This window comes from Dicentrarchus labrax, unplaced genomic scaffold (assembly GCF_905237075.1).
Source record: "Dicentrarchus labrax unplaced genomic scaffold, dlabrax2021, whole genome shotgun sequence".
In the NCBI taxonomy this organism is placed as follows: Eukaryota; Metazoa; Chordata; class Actinopteri; family Moronidae; genus Dicentrarchus; species Dicentrarchus labrax.
The window spans coordinates 8,114,320-8,130,595 of NW_026136703.1; the positions used below are offsets into that span (position 1 = coordinate 8,114,320).

Below are 16,276 nucleotides of genomic sequence, written 5' to 3' on the forward strand. Positions count from 1 at the left end.
ATAGATGGATTTTACCTTTAAAGATTTAAAGCTTTTTTCTCAGTGGCTCTGTGCACTGTAATACAGCGTGAGTGCTTAACAACAATTTTCAACACCTGACAACTGAGACCACCTCTCCCTTGACAGAGCTGCAGAAGATCAAAGATATTATACTTAGTAAGTTTGGCCATGAAGGTATTCAAAAGCTAGAAAATCCTCCAGATCTCTTGAGGCAATCTGTGTGTGGGTGAACAGTAATTGTTGGCATGTACAAATATTCCTCTATTGCATTTGGAGATTTGTTTATTCATTCCACACAAATGTATCAAAAGCACAACACTGGACAAGTGTAACCAAATTGGAGGTATAACCAAACTATGTCCTACGATATTCTGCTCTATTTAACAGACAGCTCAAGATTTAGGGCTTCAACAAAAGATTCTCTGGTGAGATTACACTCACTTCACTACATTCTACACATCTCACATAGCTGCATTATCTTTTAGTATTAGGTCAGGGTTTAGAGAACACCACAACACTGAAAATGCCCTAATCAAAGTAGCTGTTAGCTGAGTAAAGTTGCAACCTTAATTCTAATTTCCTTCGACGTAAGCACAACATTCAATACTATTAATCATAATATTTAACTAGATCATCTTAAAAACAGTATAGAACAGTTTGCTTTTTGATAGCAATTAGTATTTCTGCTCTGTGTAAAGTATGGTGTCCTTCAGGGCTTGGTACTGGGTGCAATACCTTTCACTAATATATATATATATATATATATATATATATATATATGTATATATGCTACTTCAGAATAGATTTGTACTTCTACGCAGACAACCATCTGTTCTATGTTGCCATCAAACATAATGAGCCACTCAGGATTCAATGTTGTTCCTCATCCTGGCTGCTTGAAAAAGCTGGCCCACCACCATCTTCAGGCTGCCTACCCTTACCTTGTCCACCATGCTACGCATCCTCTGAACTATGCCATCTAATGACTCTTTACCCTACACCATCAGGCTTGGCCTTTGGACTGGAATTTATGTTGATACTGATACTGACTAAATGATTGCATTTTGCACACTCCCAGATGTCTGAGAGGGTATCTCTCATTAAATTGCATCTCCATAGGATTTTTGGAGGGTGGTTTTCCTTGTATTCTTGCAAAACATAAGATGGGTAGGGAACCATTACTAACGTAGGCTTGTACAGTGCTTTGACTCATTGTAATATTGAGCTGTGAAAATAAACTTTGCTTGATTTGATTTTAAATCCGCACACAGTTCATAAGCATTACAAATTCGAAATATGAGAATGTATTATAATACGATACTGTTACAACATCATTTTGTGTTACCTCATATATAATCCTCTGCACCAGATCAAACTCTCCCTCTAATGATGCGTCCAGCAGCAGAGCTAGAGGGTTAAACTTGACTCTCAGACCGTGGCCTGTTCGCTCTGATGATGGCTTCTTCAGGTTGGTTCGCTTCACCTGCAGCACACAGGGAGAGAAATAGTAAAGTCTCGACAATGCAGAATAAGAAGTGCTGGGGAAGTGCTTACTGCTTAATCTGGTACATTAGCTTTCACACAGAACAATTACTTTGTTAAGGTTAGCAGTAACATTTTTTAAAGAGAACCAATAAAGTAGAATACTTGCTAACAAAATGAGATGCCGTGTTCATCAAATGTATAGGGTAATATAGTATTAGTGTCCTTTTTATAATTAATTATATTAATGTGTGCAGCCCATATCAGGTGTAATTAGAATCTATATTTACCTTAGGCAGTGAAGGTGGTGCAGGAGGTGATATAGAAGGGGAGGCATGGCCCACAGAGTTGTGTGCGGGACTAGATCCTTTCTGGTTGTTATTGTTCTGGTCCTCCGGCCTATCAGGTGCAGGGGACGAGCTGGGTTGGGTTGATCGGGACACGTTATTGATAGTTTCCACTTTAGCTGTCATCTCTTTGGATGTTTCTATGGCAACAGAGGGAGGAGACAAGCGGCGGGAGCCCAAGTTCAGGTTTTGAACTTCGCTCTCCACGGTTGCCATACTGACGTGCTTGTCACCAGGTTCAACATTCCCGTTCGCTGAATGGATGTTGTCCATGTCACCCAAAATGCACTCAGGCTGGTAGAAAGTATTGCCTGGAATTAAAAAGGAAACATCATCAAACCCTTAACATCAATGGGAAATAGTATAAAGACCAACTGAGACCATATCATTATATCACAGTGGCTTACCTGAGCCTCCTTCCATGCCTCCGGCCAACGTGTTGAACCTGCAGACCACAACAGAAATCAGTTGTAACTAAGCTCCTACAACCTTCATTCCTTATATTTAGTTTCTGTTTCAAATGGCGGGTATAGTATAGTATAGTATAGTGTAGTATAGACCTCTGATATAGTAGTTTTTGGATGTTTGGCCCCTGTGGGCCCTCAGGCTCAGTGATGGAGCTCCGTTTCTTTAGGGGTCGTGGGGCATTGCTGAGGCGTCGGCGGAGAACTTCCAGGTCAGCATCACTCTGGTAACGTAGCTGGGAATGGGCTTTGGAGGGCACAGGTGAGAAATAAAAAGATGTTAAGAGTGAGATTCTCTAATGGTTACAATTATGTACACATTTCTTCTGTTATCTGTTTATTGAAAAGTTACTCCTGCTCTCAGATCATCATTTATTTTGGGCAGGAGACGTGGAACTAGAATGAGATATTCTCTGGTACCTACCGACTGGGGTGAGCTTAGTGGGACTGAGGGGACGAGGGATGTTGTCCACGCTGGGTGGAGGGAGGATTTGCCCATCACTGCTCTCGCCTCCTCCTTTGCCTACTTCTTTATCTGTAACATCCTCTACTCCTGCTCTTACTCCTCCTCCTCCTCCCTGGAGAAAAGGGACAGGGGACGGAGAGGTGGAGGAGGTGGGGAGGATGGGTTTACCGTAGACTATGGAGAGAAAGGAAGGAAATGGGACAGATAGTACCTAGATTGATTTTTTTCATTGTGAACATTGTAAGAAAATTAGACATACGCTATCTTCAGCCTATAAAAATCTATTTTAATCTGCTGTTTAATTACCTGCTTTGACAGTAGTCCTGTTGCTGAGAGATCCGTAGTTTTTGGCCTGAGGGTGCTGGAGGTACATGCTGTAGATGGAGCTGCTGTTCATGGTGGCGGGGCCCTTCCTGGGGGACTGGGGCCTGGAAGGGTGGTCCGGGACGTAGGGACGCACAGCCACCGCTGGAGGGGGATCTGTTCGCTCTGTTTGAGGGGACAAGGGAGAGGGTTGGGAGGTCGTGGCAGGGCCTAACAGTAGAAACAGAGAAGGGGAAATATAGAACTGGCTTAATTTCTGAATGCTACACCCACATCTCAAATTATCCGCAGAGTTCAACGTTCAGTTCAACAGAAAATGCAGCTTTTCAGCCTCTTTAAAGTTACTCTGCAAATTACCTTGGCTTGAATTTGGAGGGACAGAGATCCGTTGCTGTATTTGTTGTGAAGAGGAAGATGATGTAGAGGATGAGGAGCCGTTTACAGGACTGGATCGGGGCCAGCCCAGTGTACCAGGGGCAGAACGGGGCAGGGAGCTGGTGGCACAGTGATGCCCTGCAGCTTGGTGGGTGGCACTGGGGTAGGTACCATAACCAGTGGGATGCTGGTGGGAGGAAGAGACATTGAAATGAAAAGAGAGAGATTTTTCTAAAGCCTGACTACATAACCTAATTTTTCTCCTGAGATATTTCTCAAGTTGAAAAGTTCAACAGTCATTTACTGCACTAGTCTTCAAAGTGGTAAAGTGGTTAATGGCCTCAAGGTGATCCTTAGCGAAATTAAGAATATTTGAATGTCTCTATAATATAATTTGGTAGAAATAATTCATTACATAATGTATGATAACGGCTAATATTATAATGATAACTTTTATCATTGTATTCCCATGTCTACTGTGGAAACAGTACAATACCTGTTCTGGACTGTTGGTCCTCCAATCTGACCCACTCTTACTGATGCTCGGCCAGGACGCTTCATTAGCTAAAGAGAGAGAGAGAGACAGAGAGAAAGAGAGAGAAAGGGGGGGGGGTTGAAGGGTTGAGAAAGAGACAAAGGTTACAACAGAAAAAGCATTAAAGAGGGGAAGACACTAACACAAATGAAAATTAGTGAAAAAGTACCCTGTATTAAAGAGGGTTAAAATGTGAGATAGAGTTAGAGAGCGGGAGGCACACTGGTATGGAAAGTCTGTTGTGTTATGCTGAGGAGAGGTTGAAAGGGATCTGGATTACACTAGCTGTCATTTACAGTTTGTCAGTCCATTGAAACAATGCCTGTATACAATGCTTAAAACAAAAAACAAATGACTAAAATAAAAACATATTATTATCCATACATGTAGTTTATTCCAAGAACAACATAAAAATAGTGCAGGTCAGATTGTGTATTATTTATGACCACAGAATAATCATGCAATATTTGGAACAGACTCCAAGTCATCTAGTTATTTTTAATTTGACCCAACAGTGTGTGGCTTTCAATTGTTTTCCCTCAACAAAGCAAATACTGTAATGTAACAAGACGCACTGAATTGCTTAACAACTACTCTACATTTTCAGATTGGTGATTACAGTGTACTCTCCGCTGCAAACATGTGTTTAGCATCCTGTAAGTAGAACAGCTATGGGACTGATGTAGCTCCTATCATGAGCTTGGTTGCAGAATTTATGGGTAATGAAGTTGCTGTCATGGTTACATCTGTATCTGAAAATTGACTTTTGGGTGCTGTTCTGCTATTTTTACCAGAATAATTACACTGAGTTGTTGGTTAACAGTGCTGCCTTGAAGGTTTAAAACTGACTTGACTGACTGTTGAAATGCTCTTAGAAGAGAAAGCCTGCTAGTTATGCAAAGTAGCACAAGTGGTGTTACATAACTAATTGGCAGAGTTCAATGCAACACTAAGGTCAGAGTACCGGTCAGTCAGTAAATCCTGATCCACTGTTGTCTATTAACTAGTGACAATCCTTGAGGTCAGTGGCCTAGCTTAATGCTTTACAGTTTCACAGCAGTTTAACCTCACTTTACTGCCATATAAACTAAAGACTAGCTGAGAGGAAATAGCCTTGTGAATGTGGTTAGTTTGAATAAAGAAATTGTTCTGAAGCTTTGGGCAGACTACATGTCTAATGTCTACTTTGTCTGTGTGTGAGCCGAAAATGAATTGACAATGTTAACATGGTAATTTTTAACATGTTCAACATTTGCTAATTACCAATGAAAACAAACTAGTCTAAGGCTGAGAGGAATGTCCTTGGTTCTGCAGGTGTTTTGTCATAAAACAAAGTATTGGACAAATAAAATTTTGACCTGATGATTGCACCAGAAAAGTCATGGAAATAACCAAAGTTATTACGAAAAAAAACGACTAACTGACTGCCGGACAGACAGAAATTGCCATCCTTAAAGCCACACCTGGCTAAAAATAATAGTCCATTGTGGGACATTAAAATTCCACTACATGTCCGAGTTGTTTACAAGTATCATTTTAAACTGTTACCTAACCATTCGGCCTAGCTCTCTGTGGTACAGCCACGTCACAGCTTGGTACCTAGCAGACTAATACTGATTAACTATTGAACCTGGGAGTCCTGCAGTCAGTGAGCTGTGCTGTGCAACCGCTGCTGCTGTAACCTGCTGACCTCAGGAAGAAAACAGTCACGACAGGAAACAAACAGTCTGCCCTGTGCGAGGTGGAAACTTGGCCATCTGCCTGAGAGCCCAGATTAGAAGCAGCCAGTCACTCAGTGTTGTCGGGGAAAGACACCACTGACACCATCGCAGTGCACGCCCCGATGTAAGAGACAAAGGATGGCTCATGTTCAGATTAAGGGGTTTTAAGAAGCCTACCATCACTACTGAAGCATCTTCTTGGCAGCATGCAATGTTTTCAAGAAATAATCCAGCACATAAACCCTGTAAAACGGCAAATTGCTCTTATACTTTTTTGGTACATATTAAACAAACAAGATACAATGTGTTAATTAGTGAGCTTCAGATGTGCTGCCATGTGGATATTGTCAGTTGCAATTTAATGCTAAACTAAGCTAATTGGCTGCTGTAGATTAATATTTAGTTTACAGACATGAAAGTGGTATCAATCCTGTCATCTAACTTGTGACAAGGACTAAAACGCCTATTTCGGACAAACTATTTCTATAAAATCAATGAATATTAAAAAATGAATCACACTGCATTTAATACTATGTGCTGTAATCAATCGAGCTGCACATACAGATGGACACCACTGACTGGACCAGGGCTGATTTTTAGTAAAAGGACAACCAGAGGCATTAGGATTTTTCTTTCCTATCGATCATTAACTGTGTGACATTCAAAAAGAGAGCTTTTGTATCAAGCTGGCTGTCGGGTCCTGTTACCACTTTGTAACAAATATCAGTTTAAATCAGTGGAATATGAACCAAATCCTAAAGATTTACAATGAATAAATAAATTATTCACTTGTATTCTAACGCTATTGGGAATGCATAGAATTCCTTCCTTTAGTTTGCTCTGATAATACCTATGACTGCTATGCTTATACTGTATTAGCATTCACACAGTGTAATAGATAGTCAGTGCTAGCATTTGTTAAAGAGCCTTAATCTCTCTGATGACAGCTACAACAGCTGTCATGACTCCATACCCCCCCCTTCCTAAAATATCTCGCTATAATATCTCTCACACACACACACACACACACACACACACAGTATGCAGACTGTATATAGCAACAAATTAGCGTACCTCAGACTTCCTTTCATTCATTTGTTGACATGATTTAACAATGTTTTTTCCACATTACATAAGCCCCTACAATAAAATAGAGCTGTGGCATTTGCTTTGGCATTCAAGAACACAATGGGATTTGTACCAGCGCTGGTCCAAGACACTTCACTTATACCCAGGAGTAAAACTAAGCGAGGAAACATGTTTTGCTACTTCCAGCCTGGGTGTACTGATAGATTACTAGAAGCAAGTGTCTGACATACTGCACAATGAGAGTGGCCTGATCCAACATGGCCAGAGGTTAATGAGACATGGCTATATTATGTTGACGAGGCTGATGCTAACTATGTGGGTGGATGTTGACACTAGTGAGTTAAGCTAGTGTGATCATTAACTCGATGGTGTCAATTTTGTCATCTAACTTCTTCTGAAAGAAAGCAAATAAATGCATTTCCCCAAATGTCAAACTATTCCTTTTAAGTCACTGAAAGGGAGACAACTTTTGCTCATTTTGTCTTCGGTCTCAAACATACTTGAAATTATGTTTCTTTATATCTTGTTTTTTCTTCTTATCCTTGTCATATTTCTGCACTTGGTATAACTAAGTTCATCGCGTCACATTCAAAATTTATATATTTATGAGACAGATATTAGGAAAATTTGTCAGCAGATGGTTTTTTTGGTGTGCAAATGACCTTCTCACACAAAGGTAGAGAGACGCGAAGGAATAATTGAATAGTCTCATTCCAGACTGTTTGCCCTCAGTTTATTTTCTTATGCTGTGCTTCCTAACCCCGAGCAGCTGCTGGCTATCAGATATCATGTCTGTGACCTTATACATATGACCTTTACATTTTGAGGTCATTTTCTGTAGCTGATTCAATTATGTTCTCCAGACCATCTGTTCTGTGTAGTTAGACAAAAACACATTCTTGGTTTGAATGCACAATTTTTCAGCCCAGGATTCAAACTAAGAAAATGTCTACCTTGAGATTAGCGCTCAATAAAACATCATGTTGAAATCATGTAGGAAATATTATTAATAGACCTACTACACCTTAAGGTGCAGATAAAGGAGTGAAGAAGAAGGTGCTGCTAATCTATCACCAATGGAGCTAGTGGTGAGTAAGCTTCTCTAGCGTCTTATCAGGACTCACTGTTGTTACTGTCGCCCCCCTTAGGGGACTGAGGTCGCTCCCACGTCTCAGTGGGCTCTGACAGGACGATGTCTAAATCTGACACTTTCCATTGGCTGGGAGGCTTCCTGATGCCACTCCTGTCCTCCTCTGCATGGCCACACCCGCCACGAAAGACAGCAACCACGACAGTGACAACCACCGAAACAACATCAACACGAACATCACCACGATGACATCATAATGGTGTCACAAGACAGTAACAGGAACAGTCACAACATCACCACAACATCAACAAGTGACAAAAACAATGATCACAAAACCACCAATAACACATCACATTTAAGGTAACATCAACAACAGATAAGGGAAGAGGAAAAGAAGGAGCCAACAGACAGGAAAAGGAAATAGACAGCAAGTTAGAGCCCAGGCATAAAACAGCACAGCGAGAAACTGTGAAGTAAAAGACAGAAAATGAACTGATCCAAGTCCTGTATAGCGCCTTCAAATAGAAAACAAAAAAAAAAGTCCACCAACCTGAGAGGGAGCGGATGTGGCTGAGCGGTGTGGGTTTGGGTGGTGGGTCAGCTGGCAGGGGGTACCCCGCCTCCTGTCTCCCCTCCGCCGGAACCTGGATGTAAGGACAGACAGCCGCTACTCGACCCGAAACACCGCCGGCTGGGTGGGAAGAGGTCTGAGGAGAGGACAGGCCTCCTCCATTCATACGACTCAACTAAAGGTGTGCAAAGACAGACGGACATCAGTAACTGTCAAGCTAGCTTTAAACCAGCTGTCATGAGAAATGAAAAATCTAAAAAAGACTCAATTTGTGATAGGAGTTAAGCTGTGTACTTCTGCTCTCTTCTTATGCAGTCGTTCTCTCAGGTCTCCGATGCGCTGATCCATCACCGTCACCTGGGCGTTCCTCTTGTTCAGCAGCTCCTTATTCTGGGCCAACTTGCTGCTCTGCTCCAGGTTATGACGGTTACGGGCCTGAAACACACAGCAGTTCAAGTCTTACATACTCAATTTTGTGAAAACTATTTCTGACCAAAGGTGTTGTTAATTTGCATATCTCCTGCTGAAAGAAGGAGATGGTGTAATTTACCTGCAGCTCCTGGTAGAGTTTCCTCAGTTCCAGGGCTGCAGGACCAGACAGGGGGGATCCTTTCTGGCCAGTGGGTGCACCCTGGGACCCGGTGTGTGCCCCCTGAGCTGGTGCAACAGAGTGTAGCTGAAGGCGTCCTCTTCTCAAATCCTCCAGCTGCTGGGTCAACTGGTGAAACCATTTGGATAGAACTTAACAAGAGCCCACAAGATTTTGACTGTATCAATGAACCCTCGCTCAACCCTCCATGTTACCTGGTCGACTCGGACCACAGCAGACTGCAGTTCTGCCTGCTTCTCCTGAAACAGGCTGCTAACATGGTCAATCTCTGCAGCTGGAGACACAAACGAGGGGAGGGTAGGGAAATATAATCATACATGTACAGCAAAATGTACAAGAGACAAAAACATCTGGTCTATATCAGATATTGTAATGTATTAGCTTCTGAGTCCAACTACTTTTGGAAAGGACACAGTGACCATGACATTTAAATGAAATGTATTTACAGTCACATTTTTGCTCAGGCTTCCCTCACGCTGTAGCTTTAACTTTTCATGATTATTTAACTATTTAGTCATAAACTGCAGTTTCTGTAATCCACAGTCATCATCTTTGCAGTGCTTAGTGTGTTCAGGCTTACAGAGGTTTCCGTTGATCAGTTTACTGTAGTCGACTTGTCCTCTCATGGCTCGGATCTTCTTCAGCTTGGCTTCCTGAGTCTCTACTCGCTCCTTCAGCCGCTGCAGCTTCTCAGCTTCAGACTAAACAAGAGAAGAGAAGAAAAGAGACAAGCTAAACACATTTTATTAAAATTAAATTGTATTTCCATAACTTTAGTTGAATAAAGGGGCTATATTTTAAAGTTACCTTGCTATACCCAACTTTCAACATTCACTTAACAGATGGAAGCTAGTGGATGATATTGATTATAGTGTCCTTGTAGTGGGTTTGACCAGTAAACCTGGGTGGAGCTAACTTCTGGGTTACCCAGCGAAAAAGTGTCATGAGTGACCACCCAAAATTATATATTACATACAAATACATATAAATGTACATACAGGGTTTCAACCTTAAATATGTTCTGGTTCCTTACATAACCATACACATTTTAAAGACTGACAGAAGACAGACAGACATATGGTCCTCACCTGTGTCTGCCCCTGGTTGGATCTGCCCCCCTGATGAAGATACCGCAGTCTCTGTTCCTGGAATGAAAAAAAGTTGAAGGCATATAACATTTTGAGGTTTCATTCATTTGTAGATACATTTCAGTTGGCAAAAACAGGACCCCTGTGAGCTACACTAACTGCTCCACAACTACTCACTGGAACGATGGAATCCAACATAAACACAAAATCTACTGTTTGGTTTAGAAGCATTTTGATTATTTCACATAAGAAATGTGTATGTTTTTTTGTCCTTACTTCTGTCACTGTTTTGCTTATGTTGATTGATAAAAAAAATAAAAATATCTTTAAGACTTTAAATAGAGCATGAAAGTCAGAAAAACAACATATGCCTTTCCTCTGACACACTCTGCTGTGAAAATGTTTCTAGTGTTGAGCCCAGTGCTGTCAGTTTATCACTGTGTGGTCTGATTCTTGAACACACACTTAAGTTGATTGTGTTTCAAGAGCTTCACAATCATCAAGTTGTCATTTTGAATTTCTTTGTACTGACTGATAAAGATGCTGATGAAGAGAACAGAAACATTGCAGTCGCACGTAGCACACGCTGTGCCTGTAATAATGACATTATCTTCTAGAGACGATGAGCTGATTGACATTTCCTTTTGTGCCAGTTTACGAAAGATAAGCTTCAAGACCAATTCTGTCCCTTCTGTGTTTGAAACTTTCTTGCAGTTACATAGTATTAAAAATGGCTGCATTCCATTTTAGGCGTGCCATTTCAGGGTCCTGCTATTGTGCATGCTGGCTCACTGTCATAGCTTACTGGGACACTTGATGGAACAGAGCCATCGTTAACAATATTTGTTTCACCTGTGCTTTTTGATGCCCTTCGTGACATGACGTCATTCCTATCATAGCTCCACCCACCTGCAACCTGATTAGAGGTCTAATTAGCCAGAAATTGAAAACACCTGTGGTTGTGCAGGGCCTTTAACACAGCTAGTGAGAGTAGGGTAAATATTCACTCTTATTATGCTCCATGAGACATTTAACGCCAGGCTGAAGCAGCGATATTTAAGTTGATACAGTTATGACAGAACAACTGAGAGGTGTCAAACACACATTTTTATTACGTGCCGGGTTGTATTGCCTCAGCGAGCCCTTATTAGCACCTTGAATTCCATATATCACACTGGAAATGTCATACTTGCATAATGCATCACCCCCTTTCACCAAAAAACTCTCATATTTAATAATATATTTGCTATTTGCTAGATTTTTATTTATTTTGCATGCATATATCTTTACACACATTGTAAAACAAATAGCCCAGAGAGGATGAATAAACACAGAGAGAGGGAGAGAGAGAGAGAGAGAGAGAGAGAGACAGAAAGAGAGAGGGTGAGGTCTGTTGGTGTGATGCTGACTGAGGCAGTTTACACCTCTCTGTATCGTGCTGGCACGTAGTACAGCTGACCTGTGTGTCTCTCTCACACCACACACACACACACACACACACACACACACACACACACACACACACACACACACACACACAGAGGAAGAGGGAAATGGAATGTTGGCAAGAAGCCTCCCATCATTCACTGGTAACACACACATTCTCACACACACATCCTAATAACACATTACATAACATAGCTTGTTTCATTACATGGACAGTGCAAGAGTATTAGTGCATGTAGATGTAGTGGGAGGCACCAGTAGCTGTGATTTTGCACTATTCTTTTTTTTCCTGGAAGTCATCCATCCATGTTGCATTATGTTAATGTTAAGAGGATGGAAAGTGCATGACAAGGTAATACTTCAGCACTTACACACTGGAAGGAAACACTTAATGGCTGTCATTTAGCAGGGAAATTGCTGCTTTTAAAAATGCTGAATATCAGCATAAAGTTGCAAGATAAAAAGATCTGTGCCACAGTTGGCCTTGAAAAACCCAAATTGGCTGCATCAAAGTTTGTGGTTGAAAAAAGTTCCCTGCTGAAAGCATTTTTATTCACTTTAGACTAAACTGACACTTGAATTGAGAGACTTTAACAAATGAAATTTGTTTTGGCCCCTCCTTTCTGACCCTTTCCTGGAGTACAATTCTGTTTCAGCTTCCCAGCAGCTCCCTGATGACCTCATTTCCTGTCAACTCAAAGGTCACTTCCTAATGTGGGAATAACCATGATCTGGGTCTCTCTCACACACAAAACCTGGAGGTGAACGGTGGTCTATTGGCTCAAAGTTGGAGTTGTTCTTTCCTGTCAGTCCTTAAACCCTGACCTGGATCACATGTCCTGTTTCCAAGGAGGACGTATGAGCCCTGATCCTTACACACAAACACACACACACACACACACACACACACACACACACACACACACACACACACACACACACACACACACACACACAGATTCCTCCAAGGCCATAGCTCCTGGGGCCTCAAAGCCGACCTTTTCAGACAGACTCTAATGTAGATAACCTTACACTTACTGACAAGCAATCCATCCAACAGCTGTGTGTGTGTGTGTGTGTGTGTGTGTGTGTGTGTGTGTGTGTGTGTGTGTGTGTGTGTGTGTGTGTGTGTGTGCCCGCCCATGAGTTACCTTGGCGACCAACATCTGTTGCTGAGCCTCTATTTGTTGCTGTTGTCTTGTGGCCATTTCCTGGAGCTCAGAGAGGGTCAGCTCCACACGAGGAACCTACACACACACGAGAACACACACAAAAAGTAGTATATATTAATACAGTATGTCCATAGTAAAAGCCCCCCCCGTATCTCTAATCACTGTTTCCATCCATTACACATCACTGAGTTTAGGACTATTACTGACAAGATGAAAACCCAAACAGTGACAGGAGATAAATGCTAGGCTACAGTGCACAGCTGCACACACATATCACCTCACACTTTAGGTCATAGAGCACCTTCAGTGTGCTTCAGAAATGTTATTAGACTCGCAGCTGGTGGCCCTGGCAGAGTGACAGAATGATTGTATTGGTTTGTGGAAAATAGCCGGAATCCTATCTGCTCTGGTCATTGCAGGACAGTGACACAGACATCAAAATCAGCTAGAGAGAATCTAATCACACTGTTCATTTGTCCTGTATTTTACTGTCAGAGGAGTGTTTCGTTGTCCAGAACAGCTCGTTATGTAGCTGCGGATGTTCTTCAGAACAAACATTTCTATGAATGTTGGGTTGGGGGGAGAGAAATGCCTTTAGCAGACAACAGAGGAAGGTTTCTGCCCAGCCACATCCTGCTATTGTGTGTGTTCATTCATGGACGATCAACACGCACACTGCACCTGGTCAGTTACACTGATTTCCAGCATGCAGAGAAGCCAGACAATGCAATGCAAAAACAGTGAAATCAACTGTCTGTTTAACTGTACAGATTGTAAATTGGTATATAATTGATTATATGAACACATACACATTCTACTTTCTAGATTATGTGACTATATAGTTACAAGACCATAAAACCTATTGTAGGAAAGCTTCAACACCATGTAGCTCTGCACTGCATCAAATTAATATAATGTAGAGTGGAATACAATACAATAGTAGAATATCAAGTATCGCCTCACAAAGCAGATCTTTGCCTGTCAGCAAAAACGTATGAATGACTCAGTATGATGTAACATTATCAGTATAGCTTATCGCATGTGTTAATGCACCACATTCCAGGCCTTCTTAAACATGCCTGGGACCAAAGCTGTGAAAATGTATTTTCTCCCTGGGATTATAACATACAATTTTGCAGTTTGCTTACGGTTTCATTTGGGTGTCAATCCAGAGTGATTATACACTGATTAATGAATGCCACCCAGAGTAAAAGTATCTGCCTCTTTATGAGTCATTATGAGACTAATGATTATTATTGTTATGAATATTTTAAGCCTGACACTGTATAAACTGTTGTAGACAGATAATGCAACTGCCTTACTGTAAACACCTTCATAATCTTCATAACCATTAAAACTATGTAAATAAATAAAAATATGGATAACAAGATGGGAATGTCCATCACAGACAGTAATCTTTTCATATATCTATATCAAAACATGTGTTTAGCTGTCAAATAGTGCCAAAGCAAACAGTCAGACACATAAAGCCAGTAGCACAAATACCTGTATTTTGCTACTGTTTGTTGTTGTAAAAGATTGCCTATGATGTAGGGTGTTCAAAGTATTTGTGCACCTCTTTATACATAAATGAGGATGAGGAAACATTAGGGACAGCTTTCATGTATATATTCAAATAATTTAGTCCAATACAACATAGTATAGGATCAAAACATACAAATACTGAGTCAATACACAAACTGCTAAAGTAGTAAACAGAAAAAGGAAGGGGCCTAAAGTGACACCCTGGGAAACCCCAGAGTTGTTGTGATGGGAGCAAGTTTTACCAGTTAATTTCACTGTTCTGTGGTGTACATGGATACCCAGAGATAGGAGACAGGAGTGTTAAGGGTCAGGTACCAGAAAACATGAAACCATTTTTCTTAAAACAGGACTTTTGAGTAACTTGTTTACTTCAACTGTCTGTAATGAGCAGTGCTCTCAGTTAAAGATGGAAGATATTTGAGGCCTGTAGTCATTGGGATTTAAAAGCTTGAACAACATCACAACAGCAACAACAGGGACGTCATTCAAAACTCAAAGTGGGATTGGAGCCTTCAGTCAATATGGATAAACATCAAAAAGGTCTTTCCATATCTCGGTGGAAGCTTTAATGCCATGACTCAGGGAGGAACTGATGAAAAACTCCATTACCCTGAACTGAGCCCTGAGGGCCAGGGCAAATCTTAGATATGAAATCAGGGAAATAAATCAAACCCACTGACCATTTAATGACTCACAGAGTGGAAGCTCTAACTCTTGCAGCATTATCCTAAATATCAATATTAGTGATTAATGACTGACTCACTGCCTTCAGGCTCACTTACTTAAAAACATAATGCACAAACAGTATTTCAACATAATGCAGACGACATCATGTTTTAGACGATGACATTATGCACATTACACTGGTTTTCCAGTCAGCGGTGCCACATGTCATTAGCTAACTGCTGACTTGTGAGATTCTGCAGATCCTCATTTTGATGTGCATTATGAAGAGTCTGCAGATACAAACTGATCTCCTGCTAATGCATGCTGCTCTTGCGCTGTCCCCTCACAGGAGACCAGCCAGTGCCAGAATGAGCAGAATCTTTGGAAGCAGCGTTGCAGTGGTTCATAGATAGATTAGTAAAATGTAAACCCCTGAAGTTTACAGAGAATTTACTTAATCCATGTTTTTTCCGATCTATCATCATACAACTTATTTCAGTTTGATACAATCATTTGTAGATGTATGGAAGCAAAGAAAGGCCACAATCATTTGAATTTACAACCGGCATGTGATTGTGAAAATGTACCACTACTGACTACTTAATGTTAAAGTGTTTAACTGAATTCATAGCATTGAAACCCCTTAAAACTTTCTGTGTTTTGTAGTCTGAACTTCTCTTTCTTTGAAGACACAACTGACAGAACGTAACCTGATAGACGGACAGAGGTCCGACCAATCATCGGTAGATACATTTTATGCACATATTGAATTTTGGTATCCAAATTTCACCATTCAAATATAAGCAACTTTTATCTTGTGAAATATTCAAGGAGGGAATTTCAGACTACACAAATGTGAATTCATGAATTTGGGTGTTATTTAAATTTTAAACTCATCTAGGTATGAGTTGCTTGCAAAATAAAAATCTTGACACCTTTTTGCTTCCATATAGTTGCATTATAAATATGTATTAAAAAGGTGAGTAAACCCTCCACCTAGTAACAAATCATTGATCCTTGGAGCCTTTAAAACTACATTTTACAGACAGCCGGCAAAAAGCTTGGTCATCAACCGTGGTTTTGGAAGGCAGACACAATATGTAACACTATTGGCATCGAAAACACCCTCAACAATCCTGCTCACTTGCTTGATTTGAAATCCTTAATGTGAAAGCTTGTCATCGGATGGATTAAAGATCTCTTGTCAGTCCCAACAGTGCGGCCAGGAGTGTGCCACTGCTGTCCTGGGATTATCTGTCCATGAAGTTTACATCCTCTAGGTACT

General features: G+C 41.0%; 1 protein-coding gene across 5 annotated transcripts in view; it reads right to left on the minus strand.

Moving 5' to 3' along the window:
* LOC127360091 (apoptosis-stimulating of p53 protein 1) overlaps nt 1-16,276 on the minus strand; it is a 43,831-nt gene that overhangs the window by 3,953 nt on the left and 23,602 nt on the right. For 3 of the 5 annotated variants that reach the window (XM_051394368.1, XM_051394363.1, XM_051394382.1), the window contains 16 exons: nt 12,760-12,855; nt 10,163-10,219; nt 9,655-9,775; nt 9,269-9,348; nt 9,015-9,182; nt 8,759-8,899; nt 8,444-8,639; nt 7,928-8,056; nt 3,955-4,022; nt 3,441-3,645; nt 3,066-3,293; nt 2,718-2,933; nt 2,390-2,540; nt 2,237-2,274; nt 1,773-2,140; nt 1,346-1,483 (listed from right to left, as the gene is read on the minus strand). In XM_051394368.1, the coding sequence (XP_051250328.1) occupies nt 1,346-1,483; nt 1,773-2,140; nt 2,237-2,274; nt 2,390-2,540; nt 2,718-2,933; nt 3,066-3,293; nt 3,441-3,645; nt 3,955-4,022; nt 7,928-8,056; nt 8,444-8,639; nt 8,759-8,899; nt 9,015-9,182; nt 9,269-9,348; nt 9,655-9,775; nt 10,163-10,219; nt 12,760-12,855 (2,400 nt within the window). The remainder of the gene's footprint in view (nt 1-1,345; nt 1,484-1,772; nt 2,141-2,236; nt 2,275-2,389; nt 2,541-2,717; nt 2,934-3,065; nt 3,294-3,440; nt 3,646-3,954; nt 4,023-7,927; nt 8,057-8,443; nt 8,640-8,758; nt 8,900-9,014; nt 9,183-9,268; nt 9,349-9,654; nt 9,776-10,162; nt 10,220-12,759; nt 12,856-16,276) is intronic. The other 2 variants (XM_051394366.1, XM_051394373.1) reach the window with 2 other exon arrangements.